General features: G+C 35.4%; 1 protein-coding gene across 1 annotated transcript in view; it reads left to right on the top strand.

Annotated features, from left to right (window-relative positions):
- LOC123675620 (MAM domain-containing glycosylphosphatidylinositol anchor protein 2-like) overlaps positions 1 to 26565 on the top strand; it is a 158888-nt gene that overhangs the window by 104559 nt on the left and 27764 nt on the right. The window contains exon 3 of the mRNA XM_045611053.1: positions 9551 to 9748. Coding sequence (XP_045467009.1) covers positions 9551 to 9748 — 198 coding nt within the window. The remainder of the gene's footprint in view (positions 1 to 9550; positions 9749 to 26565) is intronic.

Below are 26565 nucleotides of genomic sequence, written 5' to 3'. Positions count from 1 at the left end.
TTTGGTGAGATTATATAGTTCAATGTAAATTTTGTTGTAACTCTTGAAAACATCTATCATATAAAACAGCAACTAACATATAAGACAACAAATATACAAGCCAATTGATTGTCTTAGAATATTGATTATCGAATAATTTATAAGCAAAACTTGAACTCTTGTGGTACCAAACAGCTCTAAAATGCTCCTCAAAGTTTTGACTTTTCCCTATACTGCTTTTTGATTTCCCATAATTGACTTCTTTGTGATGGATTATCTTAACCAACTTCCTTTACCTGGGTGACTCATGGAAAAATTTTCTGTGGATAATTCTTCCACTTTCCTTTTGATATTTGTGCTGATTAAACTTCAGCATCTAAGCTTTATTGTAGATATCAATATATGACTACGAAGTCTATAATTTCAGAGAATCTTTCCTGTGAATCTCATTCCTAGTTTTCTTGCCAGACTTTTGATCTGCAAAAATTAAAACATAATATTCAAAGCATACTGACTGGTATGAAGATCTACAATTTACTTGTTTATATTTCTTGGAGATTATTACATTTTTGCTACTACCTCTTCTCCACAGACAAAACTAAAATTAATTAATTATGAATAAAAATGACCGACAACTTTTGAATTTCTGACAGAGGATTCACGTCAAACTTTATTCCGTGTTAAGATGCATAGAATGCATCATATTCCGTGTTGTCAAAATTGTTTGGAGCACTTATATTGAACATCATAGATTGCACTTTCGCCATATAAGAAATAAGAGAAAATGCGCTTTTTTCTCGATATGGTAGTAAATATTTTCAGATTTGGCAACGCCAACAAAAGCGTACGTAGCGCCTCTACTGGTGCCTTTCATGACCGAAACAAAGATAGCTTTATGCGAACTAGAATGATATAGACAAAGATAGATGACGAAGGCAAAATCGGATAAATTCAGTGAAGGAGTTGACAGTCTCATTGGTTGTCTCTGCCAATAGAATCCATAAATTTCCCATAGTTACGGCGTATTGATAAGTGAATATACTACTTGACGACTTGGTATAATCGTTTTGGTGTTTCACCTCCAGCCATATTGTGTTCATTTCCATAGAAACATTCTTGGAAGTTCGCCAAAAAATGAAAGTCAAGCTCAGTGATATGTCACTGAATTATCAAAATGCGGTGCTTTAGTTTTAGTTATTGAAATTATTCGTTATATAATCGTAACGAATACCACTCGAGCTTAGACAATATATTTCGATTATACGAACCTCTTCACTCGACGTAACTCGCGAAACACCATTCGAGCTTCGCTCTCGTGATGTTTCGCGAATTACGTCTCGTGAATCGGTGTATAATCGAATATCGTCTATGCTCTTGTGATATTATAACTGATTTTTGTCAATGTATTCTAGACTATTGGCTAGAATCATAGAGTGATAAACATTGATAGAGGGAGTATACGCAATTTTTACATGTCCCCAACATGGTTATATTGAATGAAATATATTTATTTGAGTGATTCCCGATTACATATGCAAATTTGAGTATTTGAATTCCGATATTTTCCTAATTGTTGAATTTATAATAAGCAGAATATTCATTATTTTCTGTATCTAACTGCTGAAATCCAAGGTTTGGCAACTTTTTCAATAAATTTTGAAATAATATGAAACGTTGATTTACTATGGGACATAAGAAGAGCGTTCTTTGTGGAGAAACTCGCGAATTGAGTGAAATATCTTATCACTCATATGTTTTCAATTCCGCGCGCTTCATGTCAAATTTGATAGTTCATTTTGGGGACAAAATTTGCTCACTGAAAATAACATATGCTCCCTCTATCTATGTTTACCTATTACTCTGAGGTGATACTGGAGGTTCATTGGAAACTTCACTCACCGTCGAAAAAACTCGGCCACCTAAAATTTTGCTGAAGTTCGTTGTCCAAGAAATTTTGTAAATTTTCATCGATTTCAATTGTTTCTAGGCCGAATTGAACATAAATTCTTTGGTATTGTAACAAACCCCAGAAAACTTTTTCAAAAATGTTGATAGCTCATTTATACTGGGTGAAAAAAAACATTTATTTGTAATCCAATTGTTTCACACCCTGTGAAACAATTCTGGTAATTTGTAGAGTTTACGCTCAAATTATTATATGGTCCTTCCTCTTCTCCATCTTTCAGTTTCCTTTTCACCTTGATATCTTAATTTCTTTCTAAGATACACATATTCAAATGAAAGCCTGGTATTGTTTTAGGGAAAAAACCACTCTCATTAAGAAATGGGTAAAAAACGGGATATCAGATCAACAAAGTCATTGATAACAAAAGAAAACGTGTAACGGGTTAATTGGTCTGTTTGTGATGATCCCGATCTCCCAATCCGGAAGCGTGCAAGACCTTTGAATCTGCTGCCTAAACTGCAGAACTTTCTTGGCTAATAACTATAACCAAAGAACATGGTTCATACAGGATGAAGCCACTTTAAACACGTCCAATGGGTCAGGAGAGGTGTCATTGTTTGTCCCCTACACAACCTGATTTGACGCCTATGGTCTTTTGCCTATAGGGTTTCCTTAAATTCATATGCACACAAAATGTCCATCATGAACTCAACCGAGTTGTTTGGAGTATACTCTATACATATAGCTTCATAGCCTGTTGTTACTCAGAAAACAACACGTAAAAAGGCATTATACAACCAAGGTAAAGTTTGATATCCGCCTTGATTGAGGATAAATCCCATAACGTCTTTATTGGCTGAAGTTAACTACTGATTTTGACCTTTACCTATGCGGTTTATTTTTTCATTATTGAATTACGTCTGTTTGTGTTCCCCATTAAGTTAAACGTGCTAAAAAAAAGAGCCTAAGGACTTGAAGTCAGGTCCCATTGATTTCAGATTTTAAATAAAATATCTGTTTCTGATTATTTGGATATTGGATAGAGACTATTTCCATTAGATATTTCTTGTTTTGGAGTTCTATCGACATGAAACAGTTCCTTTGCTCGTTCTTTTATACGCCAATTGCGCTTTTGGAGACCACGAGTGCTCAAAAGCATGTGAATTCAAGTCAGTGTTTTCCTCATATTTTTTTCGTTATTCCGTCCGATAACACGAAAAATTGGATGAAGCTTGAAATTGTTACTTCATATTAACTTGCAAAATCTCTACTCAGTGGAATTTGTAGTCACTGAAATATTATATTTTCTTTAATATTCTAGAATTTTTCATTGTTCTATGACGCTATTACTACAAAATTTTGCCGAAATCTTGAAAATTTTATTTATTTCAAATACATGCAAATAAACAATCAGCAATCCCATCCCGAAATATTGGGTACCTATTTTTTTTCCAATACGCTTCTCAAATTTACCATGATACTGATGATGTGATTAACTTAAAAGCTGGCGGAAGATTTGAAATTATTATTTCATATCAACTTTCAAACTCTCATCTCCGTGGGATTTAATCACGGATAGGTAAATGGTAGTATTTTTCGATCTTGAATTTCTAGAGTTCAAGTAACATAATCAATACGAAATTCTGCACCTAGCTTGAAGCTGTTTTTTCAAATTCACACATTTCGAATTGCAAGTTTCCTTTCAATCGAATCTCCAATTTTGAAATTGAAATAAACAATTTGGAACGGATATGCATTCATGACTTTACAGCTAGACGAACATTCTTGAATTTTCCTACGATTCATCATCAGTGAGTAGTGTCTTATAGTTTCAGACCATTCCGGGTTCAAAATTCTGAAATTACCGGCATTGTGGCGAAATTATAGAGCAATCTGTTCAGAAAGAAGCTCACAAAAAAAAATTAAGTAGTAGCCATATCAGAGAAAAAAGGTATTTATTCAATAATATTCATTCAATAATTCGTTAACAATTAATCGCGTAGTTTCGTTAATTACGTTACTTTTTTGGAGCTTATTTACATGAAATTTCTCTTGCAATGCAGAACTAAATATACATTAATTGTTCGACATTTTTCTTGAAATTCAGGCTAATAAATAATCAATTATCGGTGCCTTTTCAAGAGAACATAATTTTAAATCTCAGTCTGAAACGATTTATTTCAGCGTGAATATGTTCAATCAAGGTGAAGACGGTCTGTTCCACCATCCTTTACAAACATTTCCATTCGAATTATACCAGTAGTTTAGAATTGAAACCGAACAAACATTCAGAAGAGACATCTGCAGCTGTTGAATGAAATGAAATGAAACTGTTCATCTCTAAGGCTCCCAAGAAATCCCGGAGACCGTTCCAAACATGTTTCACGAACTGTTTCTATCCAGGACAGGTAAAGTTCATTATCGTTTCATTTCAATGGAGCAGACATTAGTTGGAGACGTCTCGCCCCAGGCATCTTCGATCCGAACATCCTGATTTCCTGCTATTTAGTCTTCTACCTCCTGGATTCAAACTTTGTTCCGAAGATGTCAACGAGGTCGACCATGTCCCCTAACTTTGTGTTCGCTATCACCTCTACGGAAATCGTAATGTTATTTGCACATATATTAAAATTAATTGCTCCCAACTTGAGCAATTATTCTCCAATAGACGTTAGAATTGATCGTGGATACTGTGCAAGCTCTCCTATATCCTCTTCGAAAGTTTATTTTGATCGTTTGTTATCGAGAGGCATAGAAGTTAGAGATTTATGAATTTCTTGAACAAACGTAGTTGGTACAAAGCTGGAAAGGTTCAATGGTGTTTATCACGACTCTCATATGACTCTATGAGACGTCTCAGAAGCTTGAAGCTTTCATGAGTAAAGGGAACAGATTGTATTCTGTGAAGACTTTGTTACTGTTTCCCATGATCACTTCACGTACAGCACTGTTAATTTTTATCAAGCAGAAATTGATTGAACAGTTTCCCGTATACAAAATGAGAATGATGATGAAAATAGGGAAAATTTTCCATTTCTCTACTTTACAGAAGATCTCAATTTATGAAAAAATGTTGACATAAAAAAAGGATGTCTAGAAAAACTGGTTCAGCCACTCCTCCAATGAACTTCCTGTCTGACCTCATGGTTATAAACATATATAGAGGGGACTTATGTCATTTTCAGTGAGCAAATTTTGTCCTTAACATAAACTATCAAATTTGACATTAAGCGCGCGGAAATGAAAACATATCAGTAGTACGATATTTCACTCAATTCGCGAGTTTCTCCACAAAGAACGCACTTTTTATGTTTCATAGTGAAGCAACGTTTCATCTTTACTCAAAATACAATGAAGTAAATACCTAAATATATCAGAAATTCAAAAATCAAACTTCAAGCGCGTCAAACGACGTGAAACAACCGATGACACAAGGTAAGCAAAAGTTTCCAAACCTTGGATTTCAGCAAGTAGATACAGAAAATAATAAATATTCTGCTTATCATGAACTCGACAATTAGGAAAAATATCGAATTCCAAATTTTCAAATTTGCATATTCAATTGAGAATCACTCAAATAAATATATTTTATTCAATATAATATACATTCATAATGGTATAATCAAATTGTGGATTTGAAAATATATCACAATCCGAAAACGTAATTTATTACTCTATGGTAAAAATCCAGTTTTTCTCATGTACTTCATAGATTAACTCAATTGGCTATGTTGACCACTAGGGAAATTGAGTATGAATTTGAATATTTGACATAAAAAACTGGATTTTTCTAAAAATTTAGAAATGGTTTATCCACTTCTCTAATTTTTGCCTTCCACTTTTCATTATTCGGAATTACATCTAAAAATAATTTTTTATTCTAATATAAGTTCTTATTACACTTTGAGCTTCCGTCCAATCTTTTACTTCTTCTCTTGTTTTCATTGTACATGTTAATGTTATATATTTTCGGAATCAATCTTTAAGAAATAAAAAACAAAAATACATCAATTTTTATGAGCTGTTAATGCGAATCTTTATGACAAAATTTCAGTTAGTGATTCTACTACTGAGATCCGAAGGGTTAAAAATGAAGAAAGTATTGACTTGAAGTTAGGAACGTCCATGCACCAATTGTACTCTTGGAGGCCGCAGAACTGTATTTATGTAGACTTCATCGAATGAATAACGAGTTCTCAAAGGTACCTGACATCAATTCAAAGCTTTCCTAATTTTTTTTTAAATTATTCTGCACACCTATAAGCGAAATTTGTACGCAAAATTTCCACTTGGTCTTATCTGTTGTCACTGAAACATTAGGTTTTTATTTGTCGAAATTGTTCTTGAATTTTCCATACTGATTATACTATTCTCATGAAATTTTTCACAAAGCTCGAAATAGTTATTCTGTATACAAGCAAAATCTCAAACCGATCAAATCACAGAAATGTTCAGCATATATTTGTAGTGATTAAATGATTGATCGATAGATTCGGAGAACCAGCGCTCAAGTAAACTTTTCCTTTCTGAAGGATGTAATCTGAATTCAACCCCTATCCACATCTGAACTTGAGAAAGAAAATTTAGATAAATGCCATATTTTTCCTGGGAAATGAAAAATACTGCGGCACAAAATTGATATGACGTATTACCAGTTACCACTGAGAAATGACTCTTCTTCATACTTTATAAGATTTATATTTTGTTGAGAAATGAGTACTTAAGCGAAAACATTTTTCGCTTGAACACAGTAAGGTAGCTATTTATTTTCGCTTATATTACTCCCTGAAAAGTTTTTTTCATACAACTTTCTTATTTCATCTCCCCTAAATTAATATTGCTCTATTATCCTCTTAGGATAATGAGGAATTCTGTTAATATTGGTTGAGCTGTCATGTGTTATTTATTATAAAGGCGATTTAGTACAGATGGTTTGGAGATTTTTATTTCAGGGAATGTTGACTAACGCAGCGAAGCGGAACAACCTTATGTTGTTCTTAAAAATCAAGTATGAAATAAGAAAAGGCGGCCTGCACTTTGGGCCGAATTGCCGACCTTCCAATAGACCGTCGCTTCACTCTTTCGCCCCTAACGCCGGCCCTGCTTATAAACGACAAAGTGACATTCCTCGAAAAACTGAAGTTTGTGTTGTGAAGTACGAGCCCAAACACCAACTTGTACCGATCGTAGAAAAAGTTACGTTCATTTGTGGTTATGAAGTACAAAAAAGGTTATATTTACTCTGAATTTGCTGTGGAGCAATGGATGGAAAACACCATATATAGCAACAATTCGAATTTTTACTTATGTTTCATGAAGATTGTATTCTACAAAGTTATCGTTCAGAGTTTATCCTTGTTTGAAAGGGTCCAGACTTTCATATCAGTTTTATTTGTATCAGCACACTGTTGAAAATCTCACTCCAATCTTGTTCGCAAACCTAGCAGAATAATAAGCACAAATCAAACTCAGCAGTTAGCAATATCAAGATACTCTCTCCCTTTAATAAGGGTTCAGTCTGCATCGACAAGAAACGTTTGTTTACCTCGGTTCCGATTTAACCAAATGAAATCAACTGAGAACCGTAGAAATAAAATTTGCACGCCACGTTGCTTTCCTATCGGAAATTTTCCGCATGGACTGTTCAGCTTACGAATCTAGATATCTTTATTTTACAGGGTCGTGACTAACAGGCTCATGAACCCCTAGATTGAAAGCAGTCATAATTTCTACACTGAATCAGAAATTTCATCATGACTGCTCAGTATGCTCCGTTGATTCGTTTATGTATTCTGCCTTTGTAACGAGCAACGTTTTTCATTTTTAATTTCTCCCGGTTATTCAGGATAACGTTTGGAATAAGAGAAAAGCACTGACGTGCAGTCATCAGGAGCTTTGGAACACTCGTCATTCATGCGTTCATGCGTTACCCTTGGAGACCACAGAACTGTATATAGTTGTATCTACAGTGACTAAATAAAACACATTGACGACAATACGTTCAAATTGAGCCTAAAAATGGCGAATGGGGCGGGGCTTAACCATAGAACTCAAGAATACGATTACTTGACACTTCGTCAAAATTAAAATTATGGGCCTGATAGATCTGTATAGAAAACAAATTTATTCAACTGAAGAAAACTACAGATTTTGATAGATCCCTAAAATCAGGTAAACGGAGAATGTAAACAGGAAATCGCAATATTTAGGCTCAAAAACCGGCAGATAATCAAAAACGACACCACTGGTGTCGCCACTGTGTTTTATTAAGTCACTGTAGTTGTATCTCCTCCCCTCTTTCTCTCACATTCAGACTTTTCTACAAGTTCTATGACATGACAAACTTTGACAAATGATTGCTGCACATATTCTGAACATTTTTTTCGAATATGAACATAGGTCTGATTCGTTTTCGAGAAAATAAGAATCTGAAAAAATGTTACCTATATTTTCTAGAGTCAGAATTATGTTTGAACAGTAAACATTGTACACACTTCTTGACTGTTCAATAAAAAACTATAAAAGTTATTAGTAATGTTCATCTGGGAATTGAACAATGATTCCGTTACGTGTCGTATCATTTTTTATTTGGTGTGCTGCATCTTGAATTCTTATAAGCAATTGTTCTTCGTATGTTATTTCACCATATATAGAATAATAGAAGCCCCAAAAAAAATCTAACGGATTGAGATCCGGCAGACAAAGTACCCATTGCATCGGTCTCCTTTGTCTATCCATTTATTTCGAAAATGTCTCTCTGTGTGGTGCACCATCATGAAGATTAATGATTCTACAAATTCCAAACAATTTCGAATTCTAGATCAATGAAGTCAAAAAGGTTGTCCTTTAAAAAATGTCATACACAACTGCATTAACACGATCATTTATAACATGAACTGTCGTCAAATCATTGTTGAAAATCTCACCCCAAACGTTGACACTGAAACGTTGCTGAAAAACCATCTTGGTCTACAAGCATATGGTTATGTACCGTCCTGAATGAAACAAGCGTCTTCAGACTAAATAAATTCTATTATTTTGTGAATGTTTTTAAAGTTGCATCGCCAGCTTATAATTCGATCTGTGGAACGTATGCAACATTTCTCTTCTAAAAACACGTCATACAAAATTGAGTAATAAATGAAGATTAGCCACTACAGACTGAACACTAATGGAAGAGTTTTTATTACATTTTCCTCGTTTTCAACATTCACTATCATCTGTCAAAATTTGTAATAGAGCTTGTAGAACACAGATATGGGAGGGTGGGGCAACTAAGACACCTTAAGGTTTAACGAGGTATAACTTCCTCAAAATGGGAATAATGTTTGTTGATTGAGAAACAACTTTAGATATTTATTTTATACACAAAAAAGACAAAATTAACAAAATAATATCTCTTAGATGAGATATCCCCCCTCATATCGTAGGGCAAGTGAGTCCTTCTGCTCTTCGTTCTTCGAGGCGCTATATTAATATTGTCTCAATATGTTTTGTCATATTGTGTTTTTTCTTCTACAGATATTTCGTTGACGATTTTCTTGTAAATTTTTTTTCCTCAGTGTTTATCCTCTTTTCTCTTTTTTATTCAAAGAACTTGGTCCAGCATTCTCAAAGTCCTTATGACTGCTTTGGTTTTGAAATTCAAGAAGATTTTTGTTACAGGTACATTTGTGATAGTATGGAAGAAGGGAGCAACATTGCTCAGTGCGGGTCAACAGATGATAACCCGAGAACCCAGATTCTCTTTGTTAGGATATAACCTGCAGCTGAGAGATATCAGACATTCTGATCTGGGAGATTACACGTGCCAAATAGGAGATGGGTCGCAGGGCGATCTTATCCACACCATAGAAATTCTAAGTGAGTACCCAAAAACTTTTGGATAAGGTTAGACAATTATAGTCGAAACACATTGGAAAGGCAAAGTTAGCGATAAAACGTTGATGAGGTGAAATATACATCTTAATTCAACTATTTTGTTTCTATGATAATGAGGCAAGGTGTAAGCTACAACTGTGAAACCAACTAATTTTGACTTACCGAAATGTTAATGATTCTTCAAAATGTAGATAGGCGAAAGTTAAAAGTTTGAATAATAAAATGAAGCAGTATCTTGTCAACTTAATGGTTAATTTGGGACTTCTTTCTGGAAGAAATTAGGTACATAGATGTAGGCTTGGTTAATCGATCGTCTCGAGGTATGATTCTATTACCTGGCCTTTCGTCTTTTTCTCCGTGACTTTGTTGGATTTGTAATAATTAAACTCTTTTCAATTATTTACATCTATTTACAAAGCCACACTTATACAGTACAAACTCAGTATTGAGAAGATCCTAATTACGTCTTAATTAACAAGTTTCTCACTACGGTACTGAATTTCGTCTTCAACTCGTTTGTTGATTACTCGAAACGTCTTCGTTTATCATGTCTTCGTCGTACTTCAAGTTTTCGGTCGTCTCGTCTTTGATTTGTTCGCGACTCGTCTTCATCTAGTCCGCGAACCGTCTTTACGTCGTACATCTTAAGTTGACCGACCGAACTTGTTCTGTGCCGTCTTAGACTTAACTTCAACTTTACCCGTCTTCGGCTTAATTTGAACTGTGCTCTCTGCTGATTAGAACTTATCCTGTCTCGAATATCGACCCCCCTTCTTTCGGATTGACCACACCCTTAGAAAAAGTACCATCCCCTAGTCCAATAAGAATTTGGCCGTACCGCCCACAAAGATCTTCGCGGATTCCTGGAAATCGAATATTCTAGAAGGACTAGAACCTGATACACAGATGTGACACATCTGGTACGACCGTGTTGTCTTCGAACTTTATCAACCCCCCAATGAATCTCTTCAAGATTTAAAACTCTTGACATATCTTCGACACCTCGAAGAATAACACATCCTTTTTACATTATGTACAATAACAATTCGTTCCCTGTAAATTCATTGAAAGTGTCATGCCCTCGACACTTGAAGAAATTAATAGGTCTCCAAGCATCCGGTTGACCATCTCAATTAGTTACAGGGAACAATAACTGGATCCTACATAGATACAGATCACATGACTTTTTCTTGAGAAGCATACGAAATGCTACTCCTGGTGAGGGTATCTTAGTAGGAATTATTTATCTTCTTTTATTTATCTTGTCTCTCCCTGTTGAATATTCAATAAAGATGAATCGGATAATTATTTTTGGTCAAGTGGTCAGTAAATTCATCAAAAGTGATCCTGACTGTCAGTCTTTAAAAAAATAATTTTGAAACTCGATTCAAAATTCAGAACAGAACGTACTCAAACTGAATGATACTTTGTTCTGAGTTCAATAAAAAAAATCTATTCTTTTAGTGATAATTTTCAGTGTTTTCAGTGCAAGAAACATATGATTTCAGATTCTCTGTAAAAAGTAAACTATAAATGGTATATAACTCAGAAATGAATGATAACAGTAGAGTAGTTACATATATCAAGAACAATCTCTTCAGTTAATATTACAAATGAGATAAGATAAGAAATAATCAATATAAATAGGCAACAAAATACATCACAAATGTCACATATAACGGAGGGTTACCCCAGCAATGACAAATAGTTCAAGACAGTAGCTCAATTAAAGATAGTTTCCCTAGATAAAGGGCAACAGAATGGCGTACTTTATAGACTTGATTATAGTCTCATACACTTGTTCCCATATAATCAAGAGATCAAGAACCATCGACCGATATCTGAATTATTCAACTTCATCCTCGATAACGCAAATACAGTCATTGTATACGGAACCAGATAAGATCTACCCCAGCAGACGAAGACGCTAGAAGTTTCCTTCCGAAATACACCCAAGGGACCCACGTAGCAATTTTACAACAAATTGTGATCGTTTGTTAAAATTCGAGGAACGTTTTATTGTCGGTGCGCTCTTTGTCAGGAGGTTCTGTGGTTTATGTCGCGCAACATTTACGTTCCGTATACCGTGCTGGGTTTATTTTGCCAGATAAGGGTTTCGTTTATTTAATGAACATTGTGTAATTTGAAGGTGCATGTGGTTAGGAGACGTACGGCATAAATTTGGATTAATGGAAGTTGTATTAAGTTATGATAGTCGCTGGATAGGAGGCATTCTAGGTTATCATTGATGATATTACATCTCCCTTCAAATTTCGAGCATTCAAGAGAAGAACAGCGAAGCTCAGTTCATGAAAAAAGAAAACTAACAAAAACTGATAGTTCTTTTTTACTCTCAAACTTCTTCTTCTTCTTCTTCTTCTTGCTAATATGAGCTGGTAGTTCATATAGGTAGGCGTCTGCTCTAAAACTTAAATGATATAAGCATGAATGATTCTAAAAGTACTGATGTGTCCATAACTAAGTTTATGAGAAAAGAGCCTATTTTGAAGGGATCTTAGGCCTAGGATTTTGAGTAACGGGTTATTTTAGCTGCATGATAGTTTCGATGGTGTTGTTTATGGTTTGACAGTGAAAATACTATTCAAATATGTTCCCTGCTTCAAAAGTTATGGTAATGCTTTTATCGTTATGTCTACTTTGAACCAGTGTTAACCAGAGTCTTCTGATCAGCTTTTTTTATTAAGGACAAAAAGGTCCACAAAAAACAATACTTACATCTTAAATCAATCAGTACACATTTTTCATACATTCAGGTGCCTGATCCCTTCATTAATAGTATATTATTCAACGAGCGGTAATGTAGGTCATAACTCACGCAGATGAAGTTTGCAGCACGAGCCGCAGGCGAGTGCTGTAATTCATCAAGTGAGTTATGACCATTACCGCAAGTTGAATACTATACTTTATCTACGACTATATCAATAAATACTAAGAAAAAAAATACAGACTTAGAATATAGACAGAAGGAATGGGAAATAAACATATGTGCTCGATCTCGACTACAAGAGAGATGGAAACATAGTGTCACCATTCACCAATCACAATCGAACTAGCTTCGGCTAGCTCGAATCCAGTATAGAGTACAAACATAGAACTATATTGAAAAACCTCGATAGTTGCCTATAAAAATACATTAAAATATACCAAAAAACATTCCCTGTAAATGACGACTTAATGACCTTGCTGCTACAAACTCCTTTAAATTTTTTTCGGGCAAGTAATTCTGTATGGTAACATTAGCTGTTTGTCTTTTGAAAATGTATACCTATATAATATTTCATCTTCACTATCTGAATTAATCGTTTTCAGCAAAACATTCAGAGTAATTAGATATCAAATTAATTTGAAAACGTCAAAATTATTAAAGTGACATTCCCTCGGACATTCCTCCTCTCAATAACAATAATGGAATGTTCCCTTTCGGCCAATCGAATAGAAACAGAGAAGTATAGAAGCACAGATCCATATTTTCCGATTTATTATAGTGAGTTATAGTAGTGAGTTATTATAACTCACGATGTTTGTTAATAGATAGTATTAATTGCTCAAAAGCAGTTGAATAATGGATATATAATTCAATAGGAGTAGATAAAAATATTAATTAAATTGCAGAAGATAAAGTATCACGTACATCAGTGGATGATTTGTGTAGACTTATAAATGGTTGACTTTCTTCTTGGGCAGCAAAGTGAATCTGTGCCTCTGGAATAGTAGGGACAAAACACACCACTGGGTTAGAAAATATTGGCCTCAGAGGGAAAACATGGACGTTGGGGAAAAGAATGTCATTAACGACGCTTTGGTTGAAAGAGAAAAAAATCATATTTCCTCCGTTACGTATAAAATTGAGCTGAATGAAGCAATTTTTGAAGGCTCTTGATAAGAATGGGTCATGTTTTGCATATTGTATAGGGAAAAAATGCATCAGTTGAGCACAGAAGAACTCAAAGCAGGGATATTTGACGGCCCACAAATAAAACAATTAATTAAGGATCCTGCCTTCATAAATTCAAGGAATCAAGTTGAACGAGAAGCTTGGACATCATTTGTTGCAGTTGTAGTAAATTTTCTAGGCAAACATAAAGTTCAAAACTATGTTGAAATGGTTAACAAGATGCATAATAGTTTCAAATCCTAGGGGTGCAGTATGAGTATTAAAATACTCTATACAAAGTGAAATATTTCACCAAGATATTAAAGTTAAGGAGGACCGCTACCAAGAAAGATGGGACATACACATGATGCCAGGTTATTGCTGGAGTTTAAAAAGGGACTGTTGAAAAAAAACATTCAAGAATGTCGTGGAAAAGAAGTTTTTTAAGTGTTGGGTGGTCATTTGATTTCTTCATTGTTTTTTTGTTTGTAAGTACGACATAATATTGTATTCTGTATAACTAAAATAAAAATTTCGTATCTACTTTTGTTTAGTACACTTACGGATTTGAGTTAAAATAATAAATAAATAAACTTATATTTCTCTTAAATTGTATATCTTAAAAATTTGAGCTGCTAGGTAAAAATGAATACGTTATTTGAATGGACTAGTTTTCATTTTTTTGTTAAGGATTAATTCTAAAAATTTGAGTGAAATGAAACAAAAATGTGGAAGAATCATTGAAATATCTCTAGAAATGAAAAAGTTATGGGACTTTGAAGTTGCGCTTGGAAGAATAATTTCATAGTACGTGTAAGTGTCGTGACGTCACACACTAGACGACTGGTATTCGCAGAGTGCTTACGAATTCATTGGTGTACAATCACTTGTGCCGTTTGTGTCGTGTTTTGTTCGTTACACGATGGCTGAAATAACTCACTATATACATACATATAAATTACTTTTTTCTCTTTTTACTTTTTACTCCTCACATAAATATGTTTTGCCATTGATAGACAACAACCAGTACTCAACTACAAACTGTTTATGAAACTTTTTTTAAATAAATCATCGTTATAAGTTGCACCATGATGTAGCAAACTCAAAAGTAGATACTTACTTGAAAAGTTTAAATCTTTTTATTTCTGCACTGACATAAGATGGATTTGAAGAAAAAAACTCCATCACTGCGAATATATCTATTTTAGGCAAATTGTCACTTTGTCCTTTCACGAAGCCTTCTTCCATTATGGTGACATAAAAACAAAACTCGAGTTAAAACTACACTGTACAACTACAAACGGCGCGAGAGCCTTGGCGCGGCTAAGTATTTAAACGTAATTTATGGTGTAGCGATCACAGGCAAGAGCCGTGACGTCACAGACCAAAGACGTTCCGCGCTAAAATACGTAAATTTGAATAATCTATTTCTCAGTCATTTATTGATGGATTTTCAAAATTTCTTCATTGTTTTGCTCTATATTTTAATTCTATCTTGTAAAATATAGTATTATCAACATCACTAAACTAGTCCATTCAGGACATCAAATTGATATAGGATCAGCTCAAAAAGCCTCGACACCAAGACAGCTGTTTCCCTGTGTAAGGTACAGTCACACATTCTGATATCAATTCAATGATGGTCGTCAAAACTTGATGGCTACTATGTATTTTGTAACAGTATTCAGTTTCAATCGATTCTCGAAACTAATTAATCGTTGATTTAACTGATAATCTCTACATTTATCGCTGCGTTTCACAGTGTCCTGTATCGATTATCGTATCCGAATTGCAATTACCGTCTCCAGTATCGAATTAGAAGGTACCTCAACACAGACCCGTCCTACGAAGACATATGTGAGCAAACATTATTTTTCAATCTCCTAAGGGCGATCCACCACCCCCAGCGTGACCCAATCACCTGTTGGAGGATGATATAGCGGAGGTGTTTTCCGAGCAAATAGGAATTTGATGAATTCGCTTTTGTTAGTGTAAACATCGCATATAGGCGACGCGAGGTTCACCCATAAATTAAATTTGAAACTGTTTGTTTTGCATTGAGCGCACAGATTAAAACAAATATTCCTTTAATTGCATGGAAATCATGTTGCCGGCGCACAAATACGGACGCCGATAATAATTATTCAGGGCGTCGGATATTTTAAATTCCGGGGATTTGTTCTCGTTTCGTCCGAATCCAACGTTGCCGGATCATATCTCAGATCCAAATCTGCATATTCTCTCTAAATTCAATGGGCGGCGATTAGCATGTTTTGGTTTGTTACAAAGGAACATAGTGGTAATATTATGATTTTTCCCGCATATTTGGATTGTATTTTGAACTGTGGCAACAATTACAGCTTGATGTGAACTAAAATGCCTATTAGTTGGGCATGAGTTGGCTGTGCGTAGATAGTGATGGATATTATGTTCACTCTCCATTTTTATGGAGTTGAATTACCACAAAACCAACAAAAAAAATTAATTTTCACTAGTTATATCCCAAAGCTTCCAGTGACAGGACCGCAGTGCCGGCAAAAAGTATATTTTGCCGGGGCGCCAAATTTTAGGGGCGCAGTCAGTCAATAAAACAAGACATATTTTTTGGCACAAAACTGTTTTCACAGTGAATATTCCACCCTTTGTAGTAAAATAATAAAATGACAATAGCCAATTCTTTGTGAATCGAATAGGTGCTCTCATCTATTTGTACTGAAATGCACATTTAAGAACTACATCGCCTTTTTACTATATACTTATAGAGCGTCGTACTTTTAAACAATGCAAAGCGTTTTTTGATGAAATCGACAAAACTTAAAAATACAATTTCGTATGAAATTGAAATGATACCTGAAGGGAATTACAGAGGCTCTTCAACAAAATTCAGAGGAATTAGACAAAGCAGGGCGGCGAAATATTTTTTTGCCGGGGCGCCAAAATGTCTGGCGGTGGCCCTGCCCAGTGATTATTTTGCGGACCTCAAAAGAATGCTCCAGGAAAGAAATTTGGCTCTAATGAAGAATTTATTTCTGAGGTTGAAGCCTATTTCGAAAGCAAAGACGATTCTTTCTAAAGAAAAAGTATTGAAAAGTTGAAGGAGCGATGGAGTACATGTATCAGGTGTAGAAGTAATAAAGTCAGTTGATCTTCAAAAATACCTTGAATGAGACAGAATAATGAAACAAGACATAACGACTGATTTCATAAAGAGAACTAAAAAAATTTCAAAAACAAACTTCAACAGCAAGAACATGAAGAGAGCCATCAATACATATGTATATTCAATTCTGACATAGTCTTTTGGTATAGTTCCATCGACCAAATCATCGAAAACTTGCAACGCAGAATGAGAACACTGATGATAAGAGCGAATAAGAACTAACAAAAAGCAACTTTGAAAAGATAACGCTGCTGAGGAATAAAAAGACAGAGGTCTGCTAAACATCATGGAACTTGGTCGTAAGCAGATAGAAAGCCTACGAGAATACTTCAGAGAACAAGTACATCAGAGGTCTATAAAACATTATGAGAAGCAGACAAATCAACACCATCACAACAGAAAAACCATATTTCATACCTCCCCAAAACATCACCAAGAAAAACTGCAAAGATGGAGAAAGAAACCCCTACATGGAGGGCATTTCAACGAGGTGAACCAGGATCGTGTAGACATTGAAGCGTCGAATTATTGGCTTACATCAGGTATAATGTAAACGAGAGGTTTTCTTCTAGCCATCCAAGTGATCTCAATGAGAAACTACTGCAAGGATATCATAAAGGATCGAACTATGACTGACGAATATATGACGATATATGTGTCCAATGAATGAAACAATCGAACATATCACGGGTGGATGTCAAATGTTTGCAGAAAATGAATATAAAGAGAGACAGGATGCAGTAATAAAGAATGGACTAGTTTTTTTGTTAAGGATTAATTCTAAAAATTTAAGTAAAATGAAACAAAAATGTGGAAGAATCATTGAAATATCTCTAGAAATGAAAAAGTTATGGGACTTTGAAGTTGCGCTTGGAAGAATAATTTCATAGTACATGTAAGTGGCGTGACGTCACACACTAAACGACTGGTATTCGCAGAGTGCTTACGAATTCATTGGTGTACAATCACTTGTGCCGTTCGTGTCGTGTTTTGTTCGTTACACGATGGCTGAAATAACTTACTATATACATACATATAAATTACTTTTTTCTCTTTTTACTTTTTACTCCTCACATAAGATGTTTTGCCATTGATAGACTTCAACAACCAGTACTCAACTACAAACTGTTTATGAAACGTTTTTCAAATGAATCATCGTTATAAGTTGAACCATAATGAAGCAAATTCAAAAGTAGATACTTACTTAAAAAGTTTAACTCCTTTTATTTCAGCACTGACATAAGATGGATTTGAAGAAAAAAACTCCATCACTGCGAATATATCTATTTTAGGCAAATTATCACTTTGTCCTTTCACGAAGCCTTCTTCCATTATGGTGACATAAAAACAAAACTCGAGTTAAAACTACACTGTACAACTACAAACGGCGCGAGAGCCTTGACGCGGCTAAGTATTTAAACGTAATTTATGGTGTAGCGATCACAGGCAAGTGCCGTGACGTCACAGACCAAAGACGTTCCGCGCTAAAATACGTAAATTTAAATAATCTATTTCTCAGTCATTTATTGATGGATTTTCAAAATTTTTTCACTGATTTATCAGTTTTGCTCTATATTTTAATTCTATCGTGTCAAATATAGTATTATCAACATCACTAAACTAGTCCATTGGCAACCGTATTAGGTCTAATACATTCAGAAAAAGTGCCATACAACAAGTACCAGCCGAAGACCATCCTGAAGAACGAATGCTAGTCGATTAACATCAGAAGACAGCAATACTAATCGATGTAGCAATACCAAAAAAACAACATACATCAAAAAAAAGTTGAAAAAAATTCGAAATATAGGGATCTTGGTTTTCAGATAATGAATGTGTTGATTTGTTGGAGATATATTGGGGCAAATATTATAACTGATGACCCAATGAATTTACAACTAACGAAACAATTCAAAATATCACTACAGAATATTTTAGCAATATTTGCAGAAAATAAGCCTTGATTCCTACAGACAGTACCAAAGTTCCGATCTTGAGAGGCGAATGATTACATTCAAAATTTGCCCGAACAACAATTTTCGAAATAGATTACGATTTCTATTGTTCCTGTATTTTTTCCGTTTATCGATGTGTCAAACACCTATTAACTTTCAAGAGTCAAGCTTTCAATAACTTTTCATTGATACACAATAATATTGTTCATTAGCATCGAAGTCCTATATCTAATTCACGAGATGAACTCGTATTTAATTCAAATCATTTTGAAATTTCGCATATAATTATTTAATCAGCTTCAATCCAGGCAAATCGTTAACGAAAAGTTTAATTAATAGAGGTTTCTGCACGTTTGCCGATGAACCCTCAGCTTAATTTTCGTAGACCTAACCTACTTCGATTGATTCATCGATGAATTAAGTAATTTTTGAACGCTCCTCACCGAACACATAGCTGTATCATTTCGTCCCAATGAATATAATTTTTTAATTTAGAGATTTTGAGGGTAATTATGTAGATGCGGATATTAAATTTCGCAGTTAATTTCGTTAATGGACAAAACCCTACTGAGGGCTTCGTAAATATAGCCATTGGAAATTTTGTTTTGTTGTTAATTTCATAAGTGTAGATTCGATATTAGGGATCAAAATTTGTATTTTCTGCAAAATTTCATCTCGAACGCGTTACTTGAACCATAGTAAATTGATGAATGGTATCGAAAAAAATTACCCCAATATTTCAGTTTCCTACCACAAAACTGAGGGAATAAGATTTTGGATATTGATATCATCAAAGTCAAGAAGACCGAAGCCCATATCTTCGTCTTCACTTTCAGATTCCTCCTTTTTCTCTTCTTTCTTTGCCTCTGGAGCAGCTGCAACAGAGGCGGCAGATGCTGTGGGAGTAGCAGCAGCTGCGAACCTGCTTGGTTCCTTGAGGTATTCCTTGATAGTCTCAGCTTCCTTGAATTCAACATCCGTAGCAGAAGCAATGGCAAGAAGGTTTTTGAATCCATTGGTAATGCTGTGTGGAGCAGAAGTAGTCGGATAGTTGAATGCCAAAGAGACTGAAGCTATGTTTTGAACTTCAGCCAAGAATTTCTCAATAAGATCTTCAGGTTTGATGTCAAGAATTTCGGGAGAGAAAATGGTGCCAGAATCATAAACTTGTTATTCAACAACCAATACATACGAGAAAGGAGAGATGTTCAACATATTCAAGAGGATGGCTTCAGAAGCTCCCAATTCAAAATTTTATGCAAAATATCAAGTTGATCACTTCATCAGAAACATAAAAAATTCAAGGAGGATATTGAAAAAATCCAATACTTTCGTGAACACAGACCGATTTACAAGGTTCTTGCAAAATGTTGTGTTTATAACGCCGTCAGAACCATATAAAATTTAGGAAAAATATCGAAAAACAATGCGGCAAGTGCTGACTTAAATTGAAGAGCTTTAAAGTGCTCTTTCATTCATTCGCCAATTGCGCCCTTGAAGACCACATATACAGTTATGTGCGCTTATAAGCTGGCGACTCCGCGTCAGCGCTTTCCTCGATTTTTCGTATCCATTCGGAAAATCATGGATTTTACCTTTTCCAATCCCCTTTCACATTCGGGATGGATAATAATGGAATTTCGATTGCAGAACTTTTTTCATCAAATGCTCTCAGAGATCTGCGCGGAAAATTTAATGATTTTGCCCTAACTACGTAACTACCATATCGTTTCTAGTGAAGTATCTACTTCATTATGCTCGTATTTTGAAGAATCCTCTTCTGAAGATGCGTTCAGTTCGTAGGAATTTGTTGAAAAATTCATTCCATTTTAATTAGGCTCCTTGTAAAGGTATTAAATATTCGCTGGGGTGGAGCTGATATTGAAACCATGGCAAGTGGAGAGCGATTGGAGTAACGATCACGAAAAATTCGCATTTATCCCCACAGAAATTCCGAATTGATTTTATTCGAAGGATATTATTCTCAACGAGATTATGGAAATGCCATTTTTTTATTACGATTTCCACTGAAAAATTCTTTATGGCATAAGAATGTTTTTCATCAAACTTTCAATTCCATCGCAAAATCATTGAAAAAAATACCCGTTTCTATTATGGGGAATTTACATTTTCGTTTCGATTCGAAATTGGTTTTTGTTTGAAGAATATTTTTTTCAACGAGATGAGGGAAGAAATAATTTTTTCATTATTATTCCACTGTTTTTCCTGAAAAAATAATCAGAGTACCTTGAATTCGATCGTTTTTACAAAGTGGAAAGATATACAGGGTGGCCATTTGAAAACGAAACAGACGAGATTACAGACGAAATAAAGTTTTTCGATAGAAATGCTCGGACAGGTCGATTTCTGTTTCGAGGGGGACAACTTAAAATGTAGGTTACGGACGCATAGCGCTTCAACCCTTGCTACTACAACCCTCACCCCCAAATTTTGAATAGGGAAGATGGGGTGAGTGATACCTCATTTGAAAGGTATTTTTATACTGATTTCAGCACAGTAATTGTTTTTTCATTTCATGCATTAGTTCTCGAAATATTCTTAACTTAGTATTTGAAATTAAGTAGTGTTTTCATGGCACTTGTAGTGTTTTGTGAAAAATCGACATTTTGAGCTTCAAAACAACCATGACTGTGCCTTCCTTCCTAACTAACTAACGCATGAATATTTCTAGAACTAATGCATAAAATGAAAAAACAATTACTGTGGTGAAATCAGTATAAAAATACCTTCAAATTGAGGTATCACTCACCCCATCTTCCCTATTCAAAAATTGGAAGTGGGGGTTGTAGCAGCAAGGGTTGAAGCGCTATGCGTCCGTAACCTACATCTTAAGTTGTCCCCTTCGAAACAGAAATCGACCTGTCCGAGCATTTCTATCGAAAAACTTTTTTTCGTCTGTAATCTCGTCTGTTTCGTTTTCAAATGGCCACCCTGTATAGAATTTATTGACATTAACTGAATCAGGAAAGAAGAAGGCATGGAATAACAAATAAATGTGACATTTATCAATGGAAACACTATGGACCCTTACAACAGATGCACTATACTGGGGACAACAAAAATATTCAAAAGGAAATAAATAATAATTAAATCACACTGAATATTTTGTTACAAGTGTATGGTTTTATTGGTTTGGAAAATGATGGTATGATAATCTACCCCCAGAAAGCTAGTTACGATGTGGAACAGGCATTAAACCTGCTTGGAAGAAATAAGAAAGACAACGGAAGAAATTTGACAAAGGTCACCATTCATTCGTTTCACCTGGACTTTAAACTAAGTAACACTATAATGAGGTAATGGCAGTTACTGACATAACGTCTTTTATGAGCCTAAAAACTTTCATGAGTTTATATAAATTCCGAATTCATTCAAATACCTGTTTCTAGCTGCTCAAAAATAATATTGACGGTTGTCAAGTAGACTTATCCAAATTATTACCCAACCTTTCATCACAATGGTAAATTTTAATTAATATTGAACTCAAGTTCATTTTTTGGTTTAATTTCTAACAGCTAGATAAAGATTTGAAGAAAGTACAACTTTGCTTCCGCCGTTTTTTTTCCGTAATTCGAGGCTTTATTGTAAAAAACTGGTTATACATTTATGATTCAAAGTACTGTCCATCGCTGGCCACTACTTTCTTCCATCTTTCGGTCAGCGTACGAAAAAAAAGCGTTTAAAAAACTGGTCATCTTTCGAAGCGATCCACGAATTGATCCAATTTTTACTTCTTCATAAGACCGGAAGAGATGGTCAGCCAGGCCGTGTGTCATTGATCGAAACAAGTAGTAGTCCGAGGGAGCAACGTCTGGAGAATACGGCGAGTGGGGTAGGACTTCCCATTTCCCATTTCAACGTTTTCAAGTATGTCTTGACCACTTTCACAACATAGGGTCAAGCATTGTCATGCTGTAAAATCACTTTATCATGTCTTTCGTTGTATTGCGGCTGTTTGTCTTTCCATACTCGGCTCAAACGCAATAATTGCGTTCGATAACGATCGCCTGTGATTGTTTCAGTCGGTGTTAATAATTCATAATACACTACGCCGAGCTGGTCCCACCAAATACTGAGCATGATCTTGGAGCGGTTTGGCCGTCAACGTGGAAACGTAGCCGGGATATCCCCGAGATTTTCTGCGCTTGGGATTATCATAATGATCCATTTTTTCGTCTCCAGTCACAATGCGATGCAGAAATCCCTTTTGTCTTTGCCTTGCAAGCAGCTGTTCACAAACAAACAAACGCCATTAAACATCACTCGGCTCCAACTCGTACGGTTCACAATTTCGTTGTGTTTTAATCATTCATGACTTTCGGGCATTTTGAAATGGCTTGTTCCATCCCTCCCAAAGGCCAATGCCAATTCTTGTTGCGTTTGATACGAGTCATGATCAATTAAAACCTCCAATTCTGCATCTTCGGTAACCTTTTATCTTCCACCGCCTTCCTGGTCTTCGAAGTCAAAATTACCGTTCTTGAAGCATTGAAACCACTCTCGGCAAGTTATTTCACTAATAGCCGCCTACCTATAGGTATTTGAGAGCATTCGATGAGCCTCAGCTGCAGCTTTCCTCATATTAAAGCATAAAATTGAAACCTCACGTAAATGACGAGAATTTGGCTCGTAAGCTGACATGTTTGATCAAGAATAACTTAATGATGCAGACACAAATCGACTAATATTCCGATGGCGTTATGTGTACAGATACCTAAGCATTTACAGAATGAACAATCCTCTCAATAGAGCATTGAGGGCTGCTGGTTCGGTGGAGGTTGGTCTTTTTAATGTATCTTTATTTCAACTGAAGAATTGTTTCAGTTCACTTGATAGTTTTCATTAATTTTGTTTTTCCACTTGATTGTATGTTTTTTTCATGGTTCATTTGGTTTATTTGTTAATATGTAAAATGGCTTGTCCGTATACAGGGTGTTCCGTAAAGACCACGTCGAACCGAGGGAGAATGTAGATCAATGGTAACCCACCTGCTATAACAAAATTCCCATTATAAAAGTCTTACCGTTTTCGAGATATTTTTTTTTTAAATAATGAATTTTTGCCGTTTTCAATAGTTTTGCCCTTACGGTTGGTACAATTTTACATCTTTCTGGTTAATTTTTTCAGTTATTTATTGCTGAAGAATGATTTTAACGTTTACATTAAAAACATCCTCCGAAAATTTTAAAGGGGGGCTATGAGAAATATTTTTATTGGAAATTTTGGTAGTGGATTATTTATTTCATGAAGTTTAGCCCATCGTAGTGGAAAAAAATGTACCGAGCTACTGCTGCACATTACACCAATAAATTGTCTATTTTATAGTGACTTCAAAGAGGTATCACACAAGTCATTTGTATTCAAAAAAAAAAGATTGGCTGTTTTTATTCAAATGGGTACGTTTCTGACAAAATCAAGTTTGTCAATTCTGTTAAGAAATCTTCGATGTTGCATTACTTAGTGAACAATGGCAATTGTTTACGTGCGAAAATATCACTCGCATAATTATTCACCTCAACGAAATTCAATTTTGCCGGCAAATTTTGGAAAACATCATGCAGATCCAGATTTTTTTGATAAGATCAGTAGTGTCAGCAGTAGCTCGGTACATTTTTTTCCACTTCGATGGGCTAAACTTCATGAACAAAATAATCCAATACCAAAATTTCCAATAGAAATATTTCTCATAGCCCCCCTTTAAAATTTTTGGAGGATGGTTTTAATGTAAACGTTAACATCATTCTTCAGCAATATTTCACTGAAAGAATTAACCAGAAAGATGTAAAATTGTACCAACCGTAAGGGCAAAACTATTGAAAGGGCAATAATTCATTATTTAAAAAAAAAAAATATCTCGAAAACGGTAAGACTTTTATTATAGGAATTTTGTCATAGCAGGTGGGTTATCCTTTGATATACATTTTCCCTCGGTTTGACATGGTCTTTACGGGACAGCCTGTATAAATATAGTTATTTATAAAACAAGTGCAGAAGGCATTGATATTCTTCCACGAGTTCAAAATTCAAAAACGAGCCACGAAGTGGCTAGTTTTGGAATGAACTAGTGGTAGAATGAGCCTTCTATACGAGTATTATACATTATTTTCTCTAATTCATTGCATTTTCATTGAAATTAATAAAATATTTCCATAAATGTAATTTAGTGATTTTTGCATTGAAAAATGTTGGTTGGCAGAACTGATTTCTTTAAGGCAAATTGATGAATTGACAGATAAAGCCGTGACGGAATGTTCGGAGTAACAACATAGAATAATAAAATATAACCATGAAAACTGTGCGTTTCTGATATATTCTCGCACGATTTTGTTCTACAAGATGTGGAAGAATGAACGGAATAACCATGGAATTAGAGAAAATATTGTATGACATCTACGATCTTTTTATTGCGACTACCACTCACCGCTACAGCCATCTATTGCAAAACGTTGGAAGCAAAGTTGTACACCAATTGTCACAGTTTCCAAAACAAAGACGTGAACGCCAACACAGCCATTTTTCGCTGCGTCAAAACAATGCAGAGCGCCATCTGCGAGGCGGAATTAAGGCATAAACGCCATCGACGTAACGAAACATTAGGCGCCTAGCTCTCGATCGGAATCAAGTTATAATGCATGCAAATTAAAGTGAACGCCCTAGTGAACATCAAAAACAAGCATCAGGGCGCTCGAAGTTCTACCCTCAACGTGTTCGCGGAAAGACGAAGAGGAATGGCCGGGAGAGAAACGAAGCAACACAACAAAACTCCCGCTTTTAATGAATGCAAATTGACTGTTTTGCATTTTAAACTTGCAATCAAGTAGAACGGGGTGGGCATAAATATTCATGCGGCCGCAGAGGACCAACCTCAAACGCCCTGTGTAAAGAGTAGCACCAAAAAAACCCGACTAATGCCGTTTATGCAAATTTCACGCTGGATGTTCGCGTTCGCCCCGTGTGTCAGGGATGACTCTCGTTTGATACCCTGCTGATTGGGGAAAAGTGCAATTTTCGTCCCTATTGACCGCCCTGTTTATTTAATATATGAATTCTACCCACTAGCCCAGTTTGTAACTGTAGAAGGGGAGAGCTGGTCTGGAAGCTCCGATTTTCAAATTTGGCGAGGCGATATCAGCCATAACATATCGGACCTAACAGGCCAATTGAAAAGTCCTCGGTCTACTATAGTAAAACACATTTTTTTGGCAAAATTCGATTTTATTATTCAACATAGTTGCCTTCGAGGGCGATACAGCGATTATACAAACCTTCCAAATTTTCGATAAAATTTTTGTAGTACGATTTGTCTTTCGCTTCAAAATAGGCCTCACTTTCGGCGATTACTTCTTCATTGGCGCTAAATTTCTTTCCAGCGAGGATTCTTTCGAGGTCTGAAAACAGGGAAAAGTCGCTGGAGGCCAGATCTGGCGACTACAGTGGATGCAGATGCAATTCGAAGCCCAATTCATGCAATTTTGCCATTGTTTTCATTGATTTGTGACGCGGCGCATTGTCTTGATGAAACAGCACCTTCTTTTCTCCAAATGGAGCCATTTTTAACGATTTCATCCTTTACAGGATCCAATAACGCTATATGTATAATAATCGCTGTTGATGGTCTGGCCCTTTTGGAGGTAATCAATAAATATTATACCTTGCGCATCCCAGAATACGGATGCCATAAACTTGCCAGCTGACTGTTGTGTTTTCCTAGCTTTGGATTCGGTTCATAATGTGCAGTCCACTCAGCTGACTGTTGATTGGACTCCGG

The sequence above is a fragment of the Harmonia axyridis genome, chromosome 3 (genome assembly GCF_914767665.1).
Source record: "Harmonia axyridis chromosome 3, icHarAxyr1.1, whole genome shotgun sequence".
Lineage (NCBI taxonomy): Eukaryota > Metazoa > Arthropoda > Insecta > Coleoptera > Coccinellidae > Harmonia > Harmonia axyridis.
Note: the sequence above shows the minus strand (reverse complement) of the source record. Positions and strands in the feature narration are given on the sequence as shown.